The 21,130-nt window shown below is 38.6% G+C and overlaps 2 protein-coding genes across 2 annotated transcripts; one reads left to right on the top strand and one right to left on the bottom strand.

Moving 5' to 3' along the window:
* Positions 1-10,976: 10,976 nt before the first annotated feature.
* Positions 10,977-11,927, top strand: LOC116863298 (olfactory receptor 51F2). Its single transcript, XM_032850793.1, has one exon. It carries the CDS (start codon positions 10,977-10,979, stop codon positions 11,925-11,927), a length of 951 nt encoding a protein of 316 aa, XP_032706684.1.
* A 6,353-nt stretch (positions 11,928-18,280) lies between these two features.
* Positions 18,281-19,228, bottom strand: LOC116863297 (olfactory receptor 52R1-like). Its single transcript, XM_032850792.1, has one exon. The coding sequence runs from the start codon at positions 19,226-19,228 to the stop codon at positions 18,281-18,283; it is 948 nt and encodes a 315-aa protein (XP_032706683.1).
* Between the last annotated feature and the right edge of the window lie 1,902 nt (positions 19,229-21,130).

The following is a 21,130-nucleotide window of genomic DNA, read 5'->3' as shown; positions in this document are numbered from 1 at the left end:
TTTTTTTTTTTTAAAGATTTTATTTATTTATTTGACAGACAGAGATCACAAGTAGGCACAGAGGCAGGCAGAGAGAGAGAGGAGGAAGCAGGCTCCCTGCAGAGCAGAGAGCCCGATGTGGGGCTTGATCCCAGGACACTGGGATCATGACCTGAGCCGAAGGCAGAGGCTTTAACCCACTGAGCCACCCAGGTGCCCCTGCAATTTCTTTTTCTTTGCTTCTTTTAGCTCTGGTAAGTTAAGCATTTGGTATTAAGAAAGTAGAAAAAAGTACCAAGCTCTTTTCCTCTCCCTTTTCTTTATCTGTTTCCTCCTTCTCCCCCCCTTCCCTCATTGTCCCCATCCTCCCTTTCTTTCCCTGCCTCCCCCTTGCCTTCCTCTTCTTTCTTGTCCTCCCCTTCTCTACCCCCTCTTCCTTCTAGTCATCATCACAGTCGTTGTTGTCTTCTTCTTCCTCTTCTCCTTTCTTTTTCTCCTTCTTGCTCTTGCTCTCCCTTTCTTTTTCTCTCTTTATCCTTCTTCTTCACTGGAGGGAATTTTCTCCCTGAATGAAACGTGACATCTTGGGATAGGACCGGAATTTCCTCTTCTCTTGCATCTTCCACAGTCCCAAATGCCATGGTGGCTCCAAACAGAAATGACATCCAAGCTCTTGTGGAAGTTACTTGTTAGGCCAACCACACTGTTTTTCAAGTTTAGGTGGGCATGGCTTGCTGAAATGAGTGTGCAGGAAGCAGATCAGTACTTTCCTGATTTATCCTACTAAAGTTCTCCTCATTTTTGTGTCTTCCAAAAGCTGTCTCTCTGCTTGGAGAGCATTAAGGACTTGCGTACCTGGTTCACAGTTCTTCTCTTAACCCCAGGCTCCAGTAGCATGTTCAAAGATTTGTGAGCTGTATTGAGAAGCTAGTTAAGGTTAGTTGCTATAGTCTTCTTGCTACACCAATGTGATTTGTATTTTGTAGGTTTGTGAGGGGAAAGACAGAGAAAATGTTTGGAAAATTAGTTATTTTTTTTAAGATTTTATTTATTTATTTGACAGATAGAGATCACAAGTAGGCAGAGAGGCAGCAGAGAGAGAGAGGAGGAAGCAGGCTCCCTGCTGAGCAGAGAGCCCGATGTGGGGCTCGATCCCAGGACCCTGGGACCATGACCTGAGCCAAAGGCAGAGGCTTTAACCCACTGAGCCACCCAGGTGCCCCGGGAAATTAATTTTGATGGAAGAAGATGTTGAGGATATTGACATGAGAATTGTGGGACACTTCAATGTAACTATGTCAAATGCTTATCCACATTCATAACCTCATAACTCCTATATACTCAACTGTTTTGGCCCTTATCTCAATTGTAGATACTCAGTCAATCACACATGGACATGGCCTGAACCTTGTCACAACTCAGAGCTACTCAATCTCTGAATTCTTGAGAATCTCAATCTAACTATACCACTATATCTTTCTAGTTTTTTAAAAATTCATTCCATGTTTTTTTTTACATTATCAATTCCTTCAAACACTATATATACATATTTTTCCAGTCCTTTCAACCCTCTTTTCCTTTACAGTTCTTTTCTGTGAAACCTAGTCCTCATAGTTCATCATTTCAACCATACTCATGTGAATAACCTCAACAACTATGTATCCATCACAACTACTACTCCTAGTGTAATTGTCTCCTGCTACCCCCCCTTACCACTGACCAACCTCTAGAAGAGCAGCACAAATGATCAGATTGGAGCCATTGCAAGTTCATGGTGACTGACTTTACCTGAGCTTTCAAAACAGCTCCAACTATTTTCACATTTCTCTCACTTTCATTGTGCTGAGACATGGTGTTAGGAAACTATAATAATGGACCTCCCTGACTAAGTATACTGTTCAGACTCTGTCCCCTAATTATAGTGAAAATCTTTTATTACTTTCTGCATCTCTTCAGGAAGCAGAACTTTCCACCGTGATGCTGAAGAGGAAACCTCCTTCTATTTTGACTTTAGATGGCTTTTTCCTGCCTCATTTCTTACTCACCTGAACAAGGTGCTCTCACTGCCAGTCCCTCCACCATGCAGGGTTCATTACCACATTCAAATAAGGAAATCAAATCTGTGTAATGGGGAAATAATTAGGCCTATGCTGTCCTTCCTCAAACTTCGGGGAGAACCTTGCTGATGTCAACATTGTAGTGAAGGTCCTAGATACTGCAAAAAGCAAGACAATATATGTGCACTGACTAGACAATTGTTAAAAGTTGAATTGCTCCCTTCCCTCCGAATTTGTGTGTTGAAGTTGTAATCCCTAGTACCTCAGAGTATGACCTTATTTGGAAATAGGGTAATTAAAGACATAGTTAGTTAAGATGTAGTCATGGTGGAGTAGGGTCCTAGAGTGGATCTTACTCCAATATGACTGGTGACTGGTGTCCCTATAAAAAGGGTAAATTTGGACATGGGGACATAAGCAAAGATGGAATGCCATGAGGACATGAAGGCAGAGCTCTAGATGATGTGCCTACAAGTCACAGTTTCCAGTAAACCAGCAGAAGGCAGGAGAGAGGCACTGAGTAGATTCACCTTCATAGCCAATAGAAGAAACCAACCTGGCTGATACTTTAATCCTGGCCTCCTAAGCTCCAGAACTATGATACAGTCTATTTCTGTTGTTTAAGCTTTTCAGTTTGTGGTACTTTGTTATGGCAGCCTTAGCAACCTAATACAATAAGAAATATATTTTTATCCATTATTTTAAGTGTTCATCTACAAATAATTTTTTTTCCACATGAACCATGGATTTTTAAGTATAATTTTAATAAGTTTTTAAAATATAGACAGGGATCCTACAGTATCTTGCATATTCTAAGGGTGGTCTTGTATTTATGTAAGGATAGATCAATACATTATTTAAGTAATGATAAAGAAAGCAGAAATAGCTCAAAGCACAGTAAATTTTCAATGGAGATCAATGCAGTTCAGGGACAGAAAAATGTCATGGTGTTAAACCAATTGTCTGAATAAAACAGAAAGAACCTGAACTCTTACTTCAATGTGAAAAATCGTTATTTTGAATTGTAATATTATCCTAAATTTGCACGCTGAAAGTATAAAGATTCTAAAAGAAGAAATAGAATAATATTATCATGAACTTGAGGAAAGCAAAGATTTCTTAGTCTATAAAAATCGTAGCTATAAAAGAAGAAAATCAATGATGAACTTCATCAAAGTAAAAAAATCAAATTTTAAAGATAGCATTATAAATTTGAAAAGGCAAGTCACAGGTAGAGAGAGTATTCATAATGCATATAATTGAAAAATAAAGTTCCACAATCAATTAATGGAAAGACAAGTAACTCATTAAAATTTTATGCAAAGGATTTAAACAAGCACTCCATGAAAGGCAGTAGATGAATGGTAATACAAACATGAAAATGCGCTCTGCATTTATTTCATGAGGAAATAAAAAATCAAATCAGAATGAGATACCCATATAAACTTATTAATATAACTAAAATCAAATACTTTAATAACAATAAGTGGTGTTGAAATTGGGGCACCTGGGTGGCTCAGATGGTTAAATGTCTGCCTTTGCCTCAGGTCATGATCTCAGGGTCCTGGGATGGAGCCCTGTGTTGGCTTCCCTGCTCAGCGGGTTCTGCTTCTCTCTCCCCACTCCTTTTCTCTCTCTCTTTCTCTCTCTCTCTCTCTGTCTCAAATAAATAAATAAAGTCTTTTTAAAAAAAATGTATTGGCAAAATTGTGGGTCAGTTAGAGCACTCAGACACTGAGTACAACCACTTCAGGAACCTTTAGCAATTTCTAACAAAGGTGAGCATCTCTTTGGCTGAGCAACCCCATTTTTACTTCATACCACAAATTATTTTTTTTATTTACACACCAAAAATGTCAAAGTGTGTTTGTAGTAGCTGTCTACATAATAGCTAAGATGTGAAAACAACTCAAATCTGTCAATTGGAGGTTATACAAATTTGCTGCCTCTATCCATTTAAATACTACTGAGAGAAGAAGGAAAAAGAATGAACAACAAAAAAGGTATATATAGACACAACATTGTGGAATTTCAAGGTACAAGAATTAAAAAGTAGAGCTTAATTAATTAGAGTAGAGGAAAGATGACCTACAAAAAAGGCAAGAAAGTTCAGTTTTGGTTTACAGAACCCTATCTGTGAATAGGTGAGATTGGTTTCATGGTTTCTCTATGCTAAGTTGTATTCTAATGGTTTTAAAAGTACTGAATTACTGATTCTATACAACAATCCAATGAAATAGGTATCAACATTTTACAGGTTGAGAAACCAACGCACTGTGGAGTTACGTTTTTACAGGGTAGCCATATAGAACCAAAATTTTATCTCCAGTTTTATTCACTGTATGAAGATAAACCTTAAAAATGTTTAGAGAAAATTATTACAGCCTAACAATTCTACATACAGCCAATCCATTAATAAAATGTAAAAGCAAAAAGTAACTTGTTTTAGACAGGCAGGAGCAAAAAAATTTATCATTTTCCCCTTCCTTTTTTTTTTTTTTCTTTAGAGATTTTATTATTTGAGACATGGAGAGACAGAGCAGCAGCAGCAGAGGGTGAGAGAAAAGCAGACTCCCCACTGAGCAGGGAGCCTAAGGCAGAACTGGATCCCAGGGTCCTGGGATCATGACCTGAGCAAAAGGCAGAGGCTTAACTGACTGAGCCACCCAAGTGCCTCTGCATTCTTTTCTTTTCTTTTTTTTTTCCTTCTTTTTTCTTAGTAAAACCAGAGTGTGTACTTTAGCAAAATAAAGTAAATATCCAATTGCCAACCAAGTACAAGTGAAAATCATTCAGGGGTGCCGTGTAACTTAATCCCAGGAAAGAAGCAATCTGATATGCCTTTAAAAAGTGCAGAATGTATTAAAGCCTTGCAAAATGGAAGATGATTTGAATTTCAGAGAAACAGAAAGTTGTCCTAGAAAACCGTGGTACGGTGTGAAGTCAATGGAACTTTGACATAATTATGGGCAACTGAATCAGTGGAAAAGGAAAGAATTGATTTTATGTTGATGAATATGTGCTGGTGACATAAGATGCTACGCCATTCTTTTTTAGTCACACCATGTAGTCTAGATTCTGTGTTGAATAATGTGTATTTAATCTTTTCAACCAGAATTTATTTGTTTTAAGGTTCAAACAACTGAAATGTGAATATGTAATATTTATTCACAGCTATAAGACTGTATAAATGTATAAATGTAAATTTATATAGCTTATCCAGCCAAGGACTATGCTGTAAGTGACTGAATTCGGGAATGGAGAAGGGATAGAAGGAGGAAGTGTGAGAGTGTATTTCTTGCCCTAAGCTTACATGGCAGTAAATAGGATCTAAAGGTAATGCTTACGCTAAGTGAAATAAGTCAAGCAGAGAAAGACAAGTATCAGATGGTTTCACTCATATGTGGAACATAAGGAATAGTGCAGAGAACCATAGGAGAAGGGAGGGAAAACTGCACGGGAAGAAATCAGAGAGGGAGACAAACCGTGAGAGACTGTGGACTCTGGGAAAGGAACTGAGGGTAACAGAAGGGAGGGGGGTGTGGGGTGGGGTAACTGGCTGATGGGTGTTAAGGAGGACACATGTTGTGATGAGCACTTGGTGTTATGAACTGTTGAACACTACATCAAAAACTAATGATGTACTATATGTTGGCTAATTGAACATAGTAACAAAAAAGAAAATACAGGTAATGGAGAAAAAAAAGAATGCTTATGTTTATTGAAAATATTATAAATATTTAGATAATTAAAAGTTAACTTAAGTAATTAAACATGACAAATAATTTTAAAAAATAATTACAAGAGACGGTAAAGATATTATTTAGACCTGCTTCAGTCTAGTGTGATGAGCCTCCTAGGACAGCCTAGTCCGCACAGCTAGAATCATGCTGCTCATCTGATTATAGTATCTCAAAGCCCCAGGGGTCTCCTGGCAGCAGGGCTGGCTTACATGCTGAGCTCCTTATAGAAGCCCAGGTCCATGAGCAATGCACACGCATACATGGCTGGGCAGTGAGGGAGAAGGGCAACTCTCCCTCTGCTGGGAGCCAGGTAAGATGCCAGGAGCAGAAAGAGCAGCCCAGGGAAAGGGAGGGGCTGTTGAGAGCTAATCTGGAGGGCCAGGAGGGAACGGAGCAGTGGGAGGCATGGGCTGGGCAGGTACTGAGAAGAACAGGACTGCAAATCAGAGGTACAAGAGTACAGAAAATGCGAAGAGCAGTGCGGAGTGGCAGCTGCAAGCTGAATGTTGAGGAAATTAAGTGAGATATCAGCAACAAATTTGCAAACAAATAGTTACTCCCTGGAGAAAAACACTCAGTTAGGTCAAGGAAATGGAGTGAATTGTGATTCTGTGTGTCCCCAATTTGACATTTATTATAAACGTTATTGTTTCAATCAGCTTTTGCATTTGACTGATTTCTATATCCCCGTTTGCTAGAAAATAAGCTTTTTGAGTTATTTCACTTAGCATCAGCTCCTCCTTTTTACAGGACCCTGGTAGTCTGAGGTTTCTAATGGCTGTCTTCACAGAAGCCATTTATATTGAGAAAGAAGTACTTCAGATACAATTTGACCAATCATCACGGACAGATGGGAAATAGGCAGATCAGGGTTTAACTTTAAATAAAGTTCAAGGTTTACAGATGAGGGATCTTAAATGGGAATGGGTCACCAAGTTCTTACCTCCCATCAATGCTGGAGTCAGGACACCTAGTTTCACCTTTACGCTACTGGGCCAGAATGACATATCCTCGTGTCCACCATGTCCTTCATGACCAAAACCTCTGGACACAGAAATCTACTTAATGTTATGTTTGCTATTCCCAACTCCCTCACCGTTGGTCAAACCACAGACTGTCATCAGACAAACACCAGACACACAATCTAGTTTGATGAGCAAGCAGCAGCATTCTTTGGTTTTGTCTTTCTAATGCATGTACGATATGCTGTACTTTTCATTTTGTTCACGGGCATCTTTTGCAATCAATGGCATTAAAATCTGATGCAGTGTTCCTTGTCAATATTTTACTTAATGGCTTTAATTTTTTTTCTCTTATTTATTCCCATATTATTGTAAGGCCTTTTTTTCCCCAAAGATTTTATTTATTTATTTGACAGAGATCACAAGTAGGCAGACAGGCAGGCAGAGAAAGAGAGAGAGAAGGAAGGAGGCTCCCTGCTGAGCAGAGGGCCGAATGTGGGGCTCGATCCCAGGACCCTGGAATCACAACCCAAGCCGAAGGCAGAGGCCCTAACCCACGGAGCTACCCAGGTGCCCCTGTAAGGCTTTTGTTTTACCTTGAAGTTCTTAATCCAAATGTAGAGATCTGTGTAAAATAGGGATATTTTAATATTTTTATAATTCATTAGCCAATTGACCAAACATCATGTATCACAAATCAGTTCTTTTTTCTAGTGATGTAGGGGGCCCTTGTCATCATATTTTTTATCCTCATTCACACATTTTTTTTTGAAATGCTATTTTTTCTGAGGATATATATTTTTAAACCTTTGACCATATTATGTTTTGTTATAATAACTTTATAATACATTTTAACGTATCAAAGAACAAGTCACCTCTCTGTCATTTTCAATATTATACTGAATTTATTTGCATATTTATTGTACCTAATACATTTTAGGATGCGTTTGTCACTATGCATTAAAAACTCTTGTGTGTTATTGATTGAGAATGGTTTAATTTATGAGAATATTCATGGGAGAATTCACATCTTTTCACTACTGAACATTCCTACCTTTAAGAAAGAAACAAAGGACTTTCTGTATGTTCTTCAATACATTTTTAGAGACCTCTTCTGTCCCTGACAGACACAGACATTGTGTTATATTAATATGGTTTATAGTTTTATGGCTATTGTAAATAAATCCTTATTTTTAAACCACTGAGCCACCCAGGCGCCCCAACAAATCCTTATTTTTATAAAATTTCCTCAACAGTAATTCTTATGAACAATTTATTAATTTCTGATATTAATCTATGATTAATTTATTATAAATCTACAATTATATTATTATATATTATTATAATTATAAATAAATTATAAATAATATATAATTTATTATAAATCTATTAATTTCTGATATTAATCTATGTAGTCACTTTGGTGAAACCTATTTTAAGAGTTTGCAGTCTGTTCTTGTAGATTTTTAAGGTAAAGAATCAATTAAAACAAATATAGTCTTTGAAAAATTTCATTTCAAAAGTAACGCTCTACTTGTCTCACTTCATTTACTAAGACCTTTCTGTAGAATGTTGAATAGTAGTTGTGATAGTAGAAATGTTTATCTTTTACTGATTTTCATAGAAATGTTTTTAGTAGGTCACCAGTATATGTTTGCTCCAAATTTCTCGAAGGTGTCTTTTATTCAGGAACACATTTCCTATCTAAATATTAAGAATTTTATCTTGAATTGCCATTGAATTTTCTGGTATTTTCCTCATTTCTTGATCAGGTTTTTCCCTGCATTAATCTTTTGCATAGCCATACCATTAATAGTTTCTTAAGTTCAATAATTCTTTCATTCCTCAGACAAAGTCCACTGTTTCAAAGTGCAATATTCTTTAAAAGCACAGTTACATCTGACCTGCTAAAAAGTTATTTATAATGTGTGCATGTGTCATCCTAAGTAATTAGAGACTAGCTTTCCATCTGTTTATGTGTTCAAGAATAGGGCTTTTGAACCTCAGCCCTGTTAACAGCCTGGGCTGGATAGTTCTTTGTCATCTTGTGTATTTTAGGATGTAAGCATCCCTGGCATCAACCCACTAGATGCCAGTGGCACTGGCTCCCCAGTTGTGACAACCAAAACTGTCTGCAGGTATTGCCAAATGGTCCTTGCTGGAGGACCAGAATTCCCTCTTAGGAATTGGGAAAGATGTAAATGTATAGGACAAGTCTCAGAGTTCTGATTTAGAAAACTGGTTAATTTTTATGAAAATTATAAGCTTTATTCAGAATATGTAGGAGTAAGAACAGTTATAGGGGAAAATGATCAATTTGGTTTTGAAATACTGAATTTGATTTACTCATGAGAAACATGTATGGCAACATTTGGAAGGACGTTCTAATCTTTAAGAACCTGAAAACCAAAGCTGCCTTCAGATATCTATTTGAATTTTTTTATTAGATAGGTGAAAGATGAAACTGTGAAAATGGGCAAGCTAAGTATTTAAATGACTCAAGAATGGGCAAAAGGCAGATGCCTGAAGGATTCCAAAGTTAAGGTTCTTTGGGTGCAAGATGGGAAGCCAGAGAGAGAAATTGCTGAGCGGTGGGAGACAAGTAGAGACTAATGCCAATTTGTGAGGAGAGAAAGTCTCCAGGAAGAAAGTATCCTCAGCATAATATGTGAATATGTCACAAAAATGAGTCAACCGAATCTGGCAATTCTATTTTGCTGTTATTTTCCATAGTGGGTGTAGACTCTGCACCTGATTCTCTGGCCCTCTGCACACAGAGACAATCAGTGATAAAATTCCTTGCCCCAGAAGCCTAAGGAGATTTGTGTTTACATAATTCATAGGGAATTACCCTGAAACTTAAGACTCTACTCCAGAGATGCCACATTGACCAAAATGTGTCTCTGGAAAGCACAAATCCGAAAAATATCTGGCAGGGACATTGTTTTGGTGTAGAGGTTCCTCCTATGTTTCTTCAGCATTACTGAATGAAGGCGTTGGAGTCCTATATGCAGGTTCCGACTGCAGCTTTTCTGATTATTTGGGAAAATTACTTAATCCCTTTGACCATCAGTTTCCTCATAAAAATATTGGGGATAACAACGTTTTGTATTTCACTGGATGATTGTGGTGATTTGATGAGGTTACGGATATGAAGATGGTTGCATCTGGCACATGGTTGGTATGTGTTCAAGAAATGATGGCTGTTATGTATGGTTCTTTGTGTTTGAGGAGCAGCCTATACCATACATTAAAATGCAGTGCTTACTGCACTACTTTAAAATAATGGCAATGTTTGCATTTCTATCTTTTTCTTCCTTCCTTTCCTCCTTTCCTCTCCTCACTGTCTCACAGTTTCTCCCCCCACCCGTCATGCCTTCCTTCCTTCCTCTTTCCTTTCTTTCCCTCTTTCTCTCCCTCTCTCTTTTTTTTTCTTTCTGCACCTTTGTGTTATATATGGTTTCTCTCAATGATTAGGTAGTGCTTTATAAAGTTAACCTTGGGCAATTAATTTTTGGGTCTGTTTTCTCATATGCAAAATATACTCCTATCTACCTCCTAGAGTTGGTGTTCGGATGAAATTACATAATGCCTATAAAATGTCAATAGCACAGAGAACTTTCAACAAATGGGTGTTATAATGATTTTTGTTAGGGTGGTAGTTTGGACCACCTTGTCTCTACATTTATAAACATATGTGTGTTGGGGATGTTTTTGGCATTCTTCTGAGTGCCCAGGAAAAACTAATAATATTCACATTTCAAATGTGACTTGATTTTTCAGAGCTTTATTTCAGGATTAATAATTTATTTTTAAAAATCAGTGAAAATCATTGTTATTATATTGTACATCTGAAACTAATACAACACAGTAGGCTATACTTCAGTAAAAAAGTGCTGGAAACCAATTTTCTCATATTGTTTAAGTATTCTACTATGAACTTTTACATGCAGGGATGACTTAATTGTGATGTTTATGGTCACCAAAGAGAATTACAGCCCTAAGAACATCTGATGTGGCATAACTCTGGGAATCCTCTTTTCAATGCATGATGAGAGGCATGGAGAGAAGCATCCAGTAGTGGAAATCTCAAAAAAAAACAAAATTCTTAGAGAATCAGCAGTAGTAATTCATTGAATGTGAGAGTGCCAGGAAGATATTCTAAGTGATAGCTATGAATTTCTTACATGTTATGTTTGATTATTCAAATATCCCTGTCTTCTCAGTCCCTCAATATGTTGGCCCTCAATAATACCAATGTTCAACCTGTGACCTTCTTCCTGACGGGCATCCCAGGCCTGAGAACAGCCCAGGTTTGGATCTCCATCCCTTTTTGTTTCCTGTATGTCATCGCCCTCTCTGGGAACAGCATGGTCCTATTTGTGGTCCTCTGTGAGCAAAACCTCCATGAACCCATGTATTATTTCCTCTCTATGCTTTCAGCCACAGACCTGAGCTTATCCCTGTGTACCCTTTCCACTACCCTTGGTGTCTTCTGGTTTGAAGCTCGAGAAATCACCTTAAATGCCTGCATTGCCCAGATGTTCTTTCTCCATGGATTTACTTTCATGGAGTCTGGGGTCCTGCTGGCCATGGCCTTTGATCGTTTTGTAGCCATCTGTAATCCACTGAGATACACCACCGTTCTCACCAATGCCAGGATTGCCCAGATTGGGATGAGCATATTGATAAGAAACATTGCTGTCATGTTACCCGTGGTGCTCTTTGTTAAAAAGCTGTCCTTCTGCAGTGCTGTGGTCCTTTCACATTCTTACTGCTACCATGTTGATCTCATTCAACTCTCATGCACAGACAATAGAATCAACAATATCCTTGGTCTATTTGCAATTTTCTCCACAACAGGGTTTGACTGCCCTTGCATCTTGCTTTCCTACGTACTGATCATCCGATCTGTTCTCAGCATTGCCTCCTCAGAGGGGCGGCAAAAAGCCTTCAACACCTGCATATCCCACATCAGTGCTGTTGCCATCTTCTATATCCCTCTTATCGGCTTGTCTCTTGTCCGTCGCTATGGCCATTCAGCACCTGCATTTGTCCACACCATCATGGCGAATGTCTTCCTTCTCATTCCTCCTGTGCTCAACCCTATCATCTACAGTGTGAAGACTAAGCAGATTCGAAAGGCTATTACCAAGGTCTTAATTCAGAAGCAGCAACAAATCTAATCACTAGTTATCTCAGAGTAGAGAGAAATCCATTTATGAATGAGTGCTTTGGTGGAATGGGGTGATTGTCCTCAAAGGCCTACATATTATTCCAACAATGTTAAAGTAAGTAACTTATAAGTTGTGGGGATATTTGCTTAGTTTGCTTGTCAGTAAGTGTATAAGTTATATTTTATTTTCAAGGTAAAGTGAGATAATGTATGTTAACAACTATTCATATGTGTAAGTAGAATGAACCTGAATAAAGTATTCATTCAGACCGCATGCAATTCAAAATGTCCAGATTTAATGTAGGGAAATTTGTTAATAAACTTTTCTTTTCTGAATGATATCCAAAGGGCACTTTGATTTTTTTTTCTTAAAATTCTTCCTTAACTCTAAAAATAGTCATTCTATAAGTGTATCTTACTAGCATATCAATGTAGTTCAACATTGGATTGTATATAAGTAGTTATTTTGCCCTTTCTTACGTGTAGGATCATATATGATGTGCATACAAAATGCCATATCAAATGCTCAGGATCAGTCCTGCTGCTGTTAGCTGAATGTTAAAAGTGGATAATAACATTACTAACAACCCAGAAATGAAGATTACACAATTTTTCCTAAAATTAAGCTTGATAAATGGGAATTTATACTTTTGGCTCAAGTTTTATCTCTTCTCTCTTACATTTTGACTCCATCTGTGAGCCCACTTGATCAGCAGTAGTATAACAAAGCCTGCTAATATTTACATGTAGTTTCTTTCTATTTTATTATTGTTTCTCATTTGAGTTGGGTACAGTTTTGTGGATATTAGCATGAGATTTAAGGATTTTCACCCTCTGTGTCCACTTTAGTATGTATTTTACAAACATCTTCTACAGACTTCCTTATCTCTCTTCTTTTGAGTTTGCTAGTTCCATTCACTGAGCAACTAGCCAAGCCCTTCAGCAAAGTACAGAAGTCCATGTATAACCACATATACCTTAGACAACCTCTCTTTCTACACAAAGTCTACAACCACTGTCCATTATGAGATTTGTCCTTCAGCACTTTTTTTTTCTCTTTATGGCCGTCCATGTATGAGGCTGTTGTGCCACTGTATTCTGCTTCCGGTTAGTACCAACTTGTCCACCAATCCATCCATAAACAAAGCCTGAATATTTTCCTTCTCTTCCAGTAACTTACCAGAACCTTCAGTGAGGCCATGAATGTGAATTAATGGAGACACATCTATAAGACATTGATAAATGTCATGGGATTCTGGGACAACTGTTCACAAATTTTATTCATGCTTACTTTGACTTTGTACTTTGTCTTTCCTACCATAATGGTTCCAACTTCACAGATGTGGTAACATGAATATTCTACCAGCTCATGAATGTAATATAACCAATTATATAATTAGGCCTCTGGGGATGAAATCATTAAGATAAAATTTGTCCATAACTCCATTAATCATCTTGCCCCAGTAATCTCATAGGTATGAAAATCATTGTGATTAAATTTGTCCATCATTCCATTAGTCATCTCACCCCAATAATCTCAAACTTTAATCAAAAAAGAACATGATGGAATATTTGGTTGCCTATTATCAGTGTGAGATGATATCTCATTTCCAATAGTCCTCAAGGAATTTGGGTATTCTCCTTTCCTCAATGAAAAAGTACATTTATAAGTGGACACATTTGATTCTGTAAGTACATTTTAAGCCTGTGAAGTTCCTAAGGTTTTTCTTAGTGAATCTTGCAAAACCCAATCTACCCTCTGGGAGTACCAAGAAAGGTGCCAAGTCTCTGAGCTCTGGGTGCCAGACAAGCTTATGAGTGCTGGGCACTGCTGGAACTGGGATGTAGAGAGAGTGCCTTTTGTAGGACTATAATATATTTCCATGTGAGGCTCAGGTGGGGATAGCTCCAGGCTGCCCTTTTGAGATAAATGTTGGGTGGCCGGTTTACTAGATGGCTAGCCCTGTGCTGCCTTGATTGGTATACACATGCCCAAGGCTAAGGAGAAGAGGTAGGAGATGTTGCTTCAGCTGGAAGCCTGCTACATACTGTCTGGGACTCTGGTTATGTCCCTGTTGTCCCAGTGAAGAACAGAGAACGTGCCCAGTGGCACAACTGGAGGAAGTTGTGCACTGCTGGAACTGAGCACTGAAGTAACACACAGTGTCAAGCAATGGAAAAATAGCATGCTCTGTGGGAGTCTGGCCAACAAAGCACACAGAAACCAGGAAGAGAAAGCTCCTCCCTCCAGTGTTCCTCCACTGCCTTCCACTGATGCATCTTAATATCGGGTCAGCTGACAAAAGACAAGTATCTACAGAGTCCCAACACCATTATCATAGAACAGGCAAAAAGGAATTTGGAGCTGAGAGATGGTAAATCAATAATGAGCCAGTCACCTTTATGGGTGACTATGGACCATACCTGCAGACTCAAAGCTGAAGCCTTATCAAATACAGCTCATGACAGTCCATCCAGGAAAATAAGGAGGGAACCATTAATCCATTGGATCTCATTTACCGTTGGTCAGTATTTATCCGATGAGTTGTTCATTCCCCCATACTTCCTCACATGTATGAATACCAAGTGAATACCTGAGAATGTGTCATGCCTCAGTGTCAGCCCTGGGGCAAGAAGCAGGAGGAGCACAGTGCAGGCCTAAGGCAAGAGGTTACCATGTTCTCCCTTTGTGCAGCCAACCAATGAGTGATGCGTCTGTTTGTTGCAACCATGACTAGACAATAAGCGCACAAGATTTGGAGTGGTACACTTCAAGTGAAGCTGATTCATGACATAACTCAAACCTTGGTGTTCTCACCGGGAGAGGCTGTAGGTTGACAGAAGGCTGGTGCCTCCAAGTAAGGTTTGAGACATGTCTCCTGTCGAACTGAAAAGTCACCTTTGTTCTAGTCTTGTGCAAACATTACTCCCCCATTTAATTCCATAAATCAATTAGGGTGGCTTACTTATCAACTTCTATTTCTTCACTTTTTTTTTAACCTCTCAGAAGAGAAATGGTTCAGAAAAGGTTTCCATGGACCAGGTGTTTTAGAAAAGATGGAGGTAGCTGCATGACAATGGGGAAAGTTCAATAAGCATGTAAAGCACATAGACGTGTTCTCAGAGAGGGCTGCTGAGAGCAACTCCTTTTATAAGGAATATTTGTCATTGTGAAATTCAGTACTTTTTACATTAAAATTATAATATTCACAATAGATTAAAAAAGGAATAAAGGAAGGGAAGAAATGGAGGAGGAGGAGCTGGGGCAGCAATTTGAACAGGAGAAAGAAAACGGGAAGAGGATAATGCATTTTATTTAATCTTTTACCTAAATTTTCTTAGGTGAATTTGCCTTTTACCTATATTTAGCCCTTCTAAGGGGAGAGTTTTCACTGCCTTGCTTCCTGAAAATACAAAACAGAACAAAACACCAGTTGTGTCTGTGTGTGTATGTGTGTGTAGTTCTGGTTGCTTTTCCTCCTGGTGACCTTATAGCCATTTCTGGATCTAGAGATCAAGGAATGTTCAACTCAGAATGATGCAGATATATGTCAAGGAATGCTGGGAGGATGTAACATAGACATAATTGAGCCATATAATTCTGTGATGATCCTAGACAGATGCTGGATTAAATATATCCAGATTAAGAATTTTTATTTCTTTATTTAATGCTCTGACTATAATATGTACATATAAAAGAATATGGAAAATCACTTTCACAATCAAATTATAAGCCTCTTTTTTCCAGTTTTCTGCCTGACCAATGCTGATGACCAGCTCTCACCTCTAGCGCATCTCCTTTTATATTAACCTGAGGACCAAGTGATCATTATAGGCTTATGTAAATTGGTTCATTTATTTTTTGTTACTTTGTTTCATGCTGATGGTGTTTATCTAGATCTTATTTTCCATTCTGTCTTTGAAAATCATATGGCCTCCTGAATGTACCACCGGAATTATACTTTTTTTTTTAAAGATTTTATTTATTTATTTGAGAGAGAGACAGAGAGAGCACGAGCGAGGAGAAGGTCAGAGAGAGAAGTAGACTCCCCGTGGAGCTAGGAGCCCGATGCAGAATTCGATTCCGGGACTCCGGGATCATGACCTGAGCCAAAGGCAGTTGTCCAACCAACTGAGCCACCCAGGCATCCCGGAATTATACTTTTTGTTTCCAATTTTCAAAGTTGAGGGATGTATAAGAATTGATACTTTTGATGTCAAGGCTCTAAGATACCATAATGTTTGTGATTCTGGCTTGCTTCTTCTTTTATGAGATGAAATGCCTTCACTGGACAATAAATGTGAAGGGACTAGATATAAGACCATGAAGAAAAGAGGAGTCAATGATAAATCTGAAAACTTGTGACCTACCTAAATCCACTTACATTTAAATGAAGATATGATGACCAAACAGAGCCCATCTGTGGGGAGGATTCTACATAAAGTCTGTGATAGAAAAGGAAGGACTCACAATCATTAACGAATTTGCTGGTAACAGATCACAGCCCCTTTATGTCTCTAATATCTGAGAATCTTCAAAATGCTCCTTCAGAATACCCATTTATTTCTGCGGACAATTTTAGGCTCCATTATGGGTTTTCCTGGGAGAAGCAAACATGCTCCGGATTCCTCTTCAAGCACCTTCATCTGATGTTGGTTTTAGTAACATAAGAGCCTGAGTTCCAGAACCTTCTTCACTATTGGCATTGACAGGAGAGCGGTGAAGGAGGATAAACACACAAATGCAGTAATTGTTTGGATGATTTTACCGTGTTTGTGGTGACGATATCGTGTGTGTTTGCATATGCCCAAACTCATCAAAATGAATACATTAAATATATGCACCTTTTTGTATAACACAATAAAGTTGAAAAAATTAGAATAAATGTGGTTTTCTAAAACAGCTTAACATTTTACTTTTGAAAAGGAAATTGAATATTAACAAATACTCAAACTTCTAGTGACTTTCTCACTACCTTTAACCATACAATATAGCTCTGTTCAGAAGAGAATCTCCTTATCCATTTGTTTTCCAAAACTTCTTCACTCTGCAATGCATTGTCATCAGGAAATAGGCAATTTCTTGAAGGAGAGACCAACACTCAGCATACCAAATGCTCCCTGTTGCGAGTCTCAAAACGTTGTGGGAAAACAAAACAAAACAAAACAAAAAAAAAAACGAAAAACAAACAAACATTGTGATTCTGGCAGCAATTTTCATGGAGATGTTCAGGCTTTCCTGGAACTTGCTGTATTTTGGAGTCTTTAATCTTCTCAGATTGCCTACTCCATTCCCCTAGGCTTTGGCACTGAATTAACCTTTTCTGTGCACTTCTGTTCTTGTCTGAATTATTTTTTTCTCATATTAAAATTACTTACTGAATCAAGGATAATTTTTAAAAATACATTAAAGTGCAAAAAGAAAATTAAAATACCACAAATCTCACTATTGATTTGTAATTATTAGCATTTAGATATAGTCCCAGAATCTTTTTCTATGCATATGTATTTTTTTCTTAAAGATTTTGTTTATTTTTTTGAGACAGAGAAAGCGAGGAAGAGAGAGAGAGACAGAGTGCAAATACAAGCAGGGGGTATGGCAGGCAGGGGAGAAGCAGGCTCCCTGCTGAGCAAGGAGCCTGAAATGGGGCTTGATCCCAGGATCCCAGGATCATGACTTGAGCAGAAGGCAGCTGCTTAACCAACTGAGCCACCTACGCATCCCTATATTCCTTTTAGAGTTGGTTTCAGCCTTATGGACAGATGTCATATTATATTTGGATCATTTTTCACATCTTTACATGCTCTTTGCAAATATATTAGTTACATGATACATGATGATCTTCAATTGATCATTCTTCATATAGATCAATATATTTCCTGTTTTTGTTTTTATAAATAATGGATCTACATATTTCTTTGTGTTTTTTTCCCCACAAATTCTATTTTTATTAAGAGGTTCCAAGATGGGGAAGATACATGTACTTTATAACTGTTTTGGTGGAAAGTTTTAATCTCCTTTTTAACAAAGCATAAGAACTTAGACTTCTCCTGGTAGGTTAAAAATCATTTTCAGTGTAGTGGTTTGTGGAGGATGGCATTCTGTTCAAATCTTCACTAATTTGAATGGTGGACATATTTTTTACTCTTTCCTTGTGATGATGAAGATTGATCAAATCAGTATTTATGATCAATCACATGTCACAGAGAGCTCTTGTTCTGGGCATTTTGAAAATTGTTCATTTTGTTCTGGAGGTTTGCTAACCTCATGAACTGTTGTTCACAGAGAAGACTTTGTGTTAATATGCGATAATCGCAGATCAGTGGGGCAGTGGGGTTGGTTGTGATGCCCTGACCCTTAGCTCAAGGATCCTTCCCACAACATCCTTGAATAACCCTGTCCCTGATCTGCTTGGTTCTAACTCCATAGATGATGGGGTTGAGCATGGGAGGTACCAGAAGATAGAGATTAGCGAACATGACATGTACTACTCGGGGTACATGATGTCCAAAGCGGTGGGTGAGGAAGGTGAAGAGGGCTGGGATATAAAAAGCCAAGATGACACAGATATGGGAAGCACACGTGCCAAAAGCCTTGAGTCGGGCCTCCTCAGAGGGCAACCTCAGAACAGTTCTCAAAATCATCACATAAGATATACTAATGACAATTATGTCAAAGCCAACCACAGAGAAGGCCACAAAGAGCCCATATGCACGATTGACTCTAGTATCTACACACACCAGCTTTAGCACAGCCATGTGCTCACAGTATGACTGGGGAATGACGTGGTTGGTGCAGAAGGGCATCCTGGACACCATGAAGCAGAAGGGACTCACCCACAGCAACCCTCTCATCATCACAGCTGCCCCCAGTTTACCCACCATAGCTGGGGTCAGGACAGTAGAGTGGTGGAGGGGGAAGCAGATAGCCACATAACGGTCCAAGGCCATAGCCATGAGCAACCCAGACTCCACAGAAGAAAAGGCATGGATGAAGAACACCTGGATGAGGCAGGCATGGTATTCAATCTCATGAGCATGAAACCAGAGTATAGCCAGCATTTTAGGTTGGGTGGAAGACGACAGGGCCAGGTCAGTGACAGCCAGCATGGCTAGGAACAGATACATGGGCTCATGCAGAGTGTGGTCAGTTCGGACTATATGAAGAACAATGATATTGCCAACTATAGCCACAAGATACATGGCACAAAATGGAAAGGCAATCCAAAATTGGTAATTCTCAAGTCCTGGGATCCCAAGTAGGATGAAGAACACAGGTTGTGAAGAACTATTCTCTGAAGCCAGCATCATAGAATGGTATGTTGTTCTCCCCTGAAAATGTATGTATTCTATACAGGTGATTTAATCAAATAAATATTATTATTTATACTCTTTCATAAAAGGCAATTTAATAATAGAGTAAAAGGGTTTAATGGCAAACCGGAAGAATTTCAACTGTTTAAACAAAAAAATTTTGCAACATAAAGTGATGCTATTCTTTATTCCTCATTAATATTTATATCATTCAAAATGATATCAACACATACTAACTGCAAGTTTGATTTTTGTCAAGGAATCAATATTTTCCATGAACGTAGAGTCTGCTAAGGGAAAATTATCCTGACAATAATGTCAAATATAGTCATTCTTGCCCTTCTGTTCTTCAGAACTAACTAACTTACCTAACCCTTCCCATAGGTTCTTTTCAGCCCTCTATTTAAGCCACTTCAGTGAATTTTCAGGGAGGAAGCCAGACTGGAAAACACTTTGGCTTAAAGACTCATAGGAAGGTATGTGTGATGTTGAATTAGCTTTGACTCTAGGAGTTATCAGGAGAATCTGGGCTGGAAGATAGCTGACTGACGATTGTACACCTGTAATTAGTTCTATTATCTTTGGTGTATGTCCTCCTAGATCAAGGGCCAGCAAACTCATTTCTGTAAAAGTCAGATCATACACATTTTAGGCTTTGTGTGTTATACAGTCTCTGTTACAGCTGATCAGTTTAGCCCATGTAGCCTGAGAGCAGCCACAGCCAGTACAGGAATGTGTGAGTGTGACTACATCCCAATAACATTTTATTTATTAAAACAGTCTGCAATTCACTTTTCCTTTCCTTCTCCTAATGTCCTCCATGTTATTCCTTATGCTCCACAAGTAAGTGAAACCATACGATAATTACTCTCTTTGCTTGCCAGCTGGATTTTGTCTGCAGGCTACAGTTTTCTAAATCCTGTCCTGATGGTAAATTTTCATGAGGTGAGCCCTGAACAGTGCACCATCCTAGCACCTCTGTGCTTGGCACAGAATAGAGGTTTAATGAATATATGCTGGAGCAAATAACAAATAAATGTAATTGTTCAGTGACAATGGAGTTTTTAACTAATTAGCCATATCTTAAAATCCTAGAGGAACCTTTTAAACACTGCTTTGGCACCATGGCCACAAGACAATTATACACAGTTCTCATACTAGTGTCTGCTGTGCTGGCCAGTGAAAGACCTGAATGTCCTCCTCTGCCTCTACTTGCTTTACATGGTGCTCTTCTTTGATCCCTCTGGTGACTAACACCTACCCAGGATTGATGACACAAATGCTTACCTGATTCTTAAAAGGCACCTTTTCACTACTTCATCTTAGTTGACGAGCCTTTGAGTCTCCGCCATAACAGAAACACACAGATACGAAGAGTATCTTTTCAAATCTCCCATAACAAATCAGCTGTTGGGACTAATAGATGTTTCATTCCACCAGACCTAATGGTTCCTAAAAAGGGTTTCTTTGAGATCCCAAAGACACCTAACCTCTTCCTGATTTTCCCAAGCTTTACAACATTATGAGAGAAATGGGGCTCAGACTTTATAAATCTTGCTCTGCATTGGAAAAATTACTATCCTACCTTGATAATAGGTGTAGGTTTGCTCAAAACAAATACTCCTATCCAGAGTATGGTGGAAATTCAGACAAACACCTTATCTGGGGTCCTAGGCTCTTTTGTTATCCCCTCCTGCCTGGCTTGTTCTTCACTTATATGTGCTCTTTGAACCAGAGTCTTCCTTTCCCTCTCCCTTCTGCCTCCTGAATGTCACTCTCCATTTGTGAAGACATGATCACTGGGGCTCATGGGTACCTGGAAAACATCCTTATATCACCCTCATTCTTGTACTGGGCACTGGTGGAGATGCCTGCTAAATGTAGAGTTTCTCAAAGTGC

The sequence above is a fragment of the Lontra canadensis genome, unplaced genomic scaffold (genome assembly GCF_010015895.1).
Source record: "Lontra canadensis isolate GAN:19392208 unplaced genomic scaffold, GSC_riverotter_1.0 scaffold887, whole genome shotgun sequence".
Lineage (NCBI taxonomy): Eukaryota > Metazoa > Chordata > Mammalia > Carnivora > Mustelidae > Lontra > Lontra canadensis.
The sequence above is the reverse complement of the archived record's forward strand: the minus strand, read 5'-3'. Positions and strand labels throughout refer to the sequence as shown.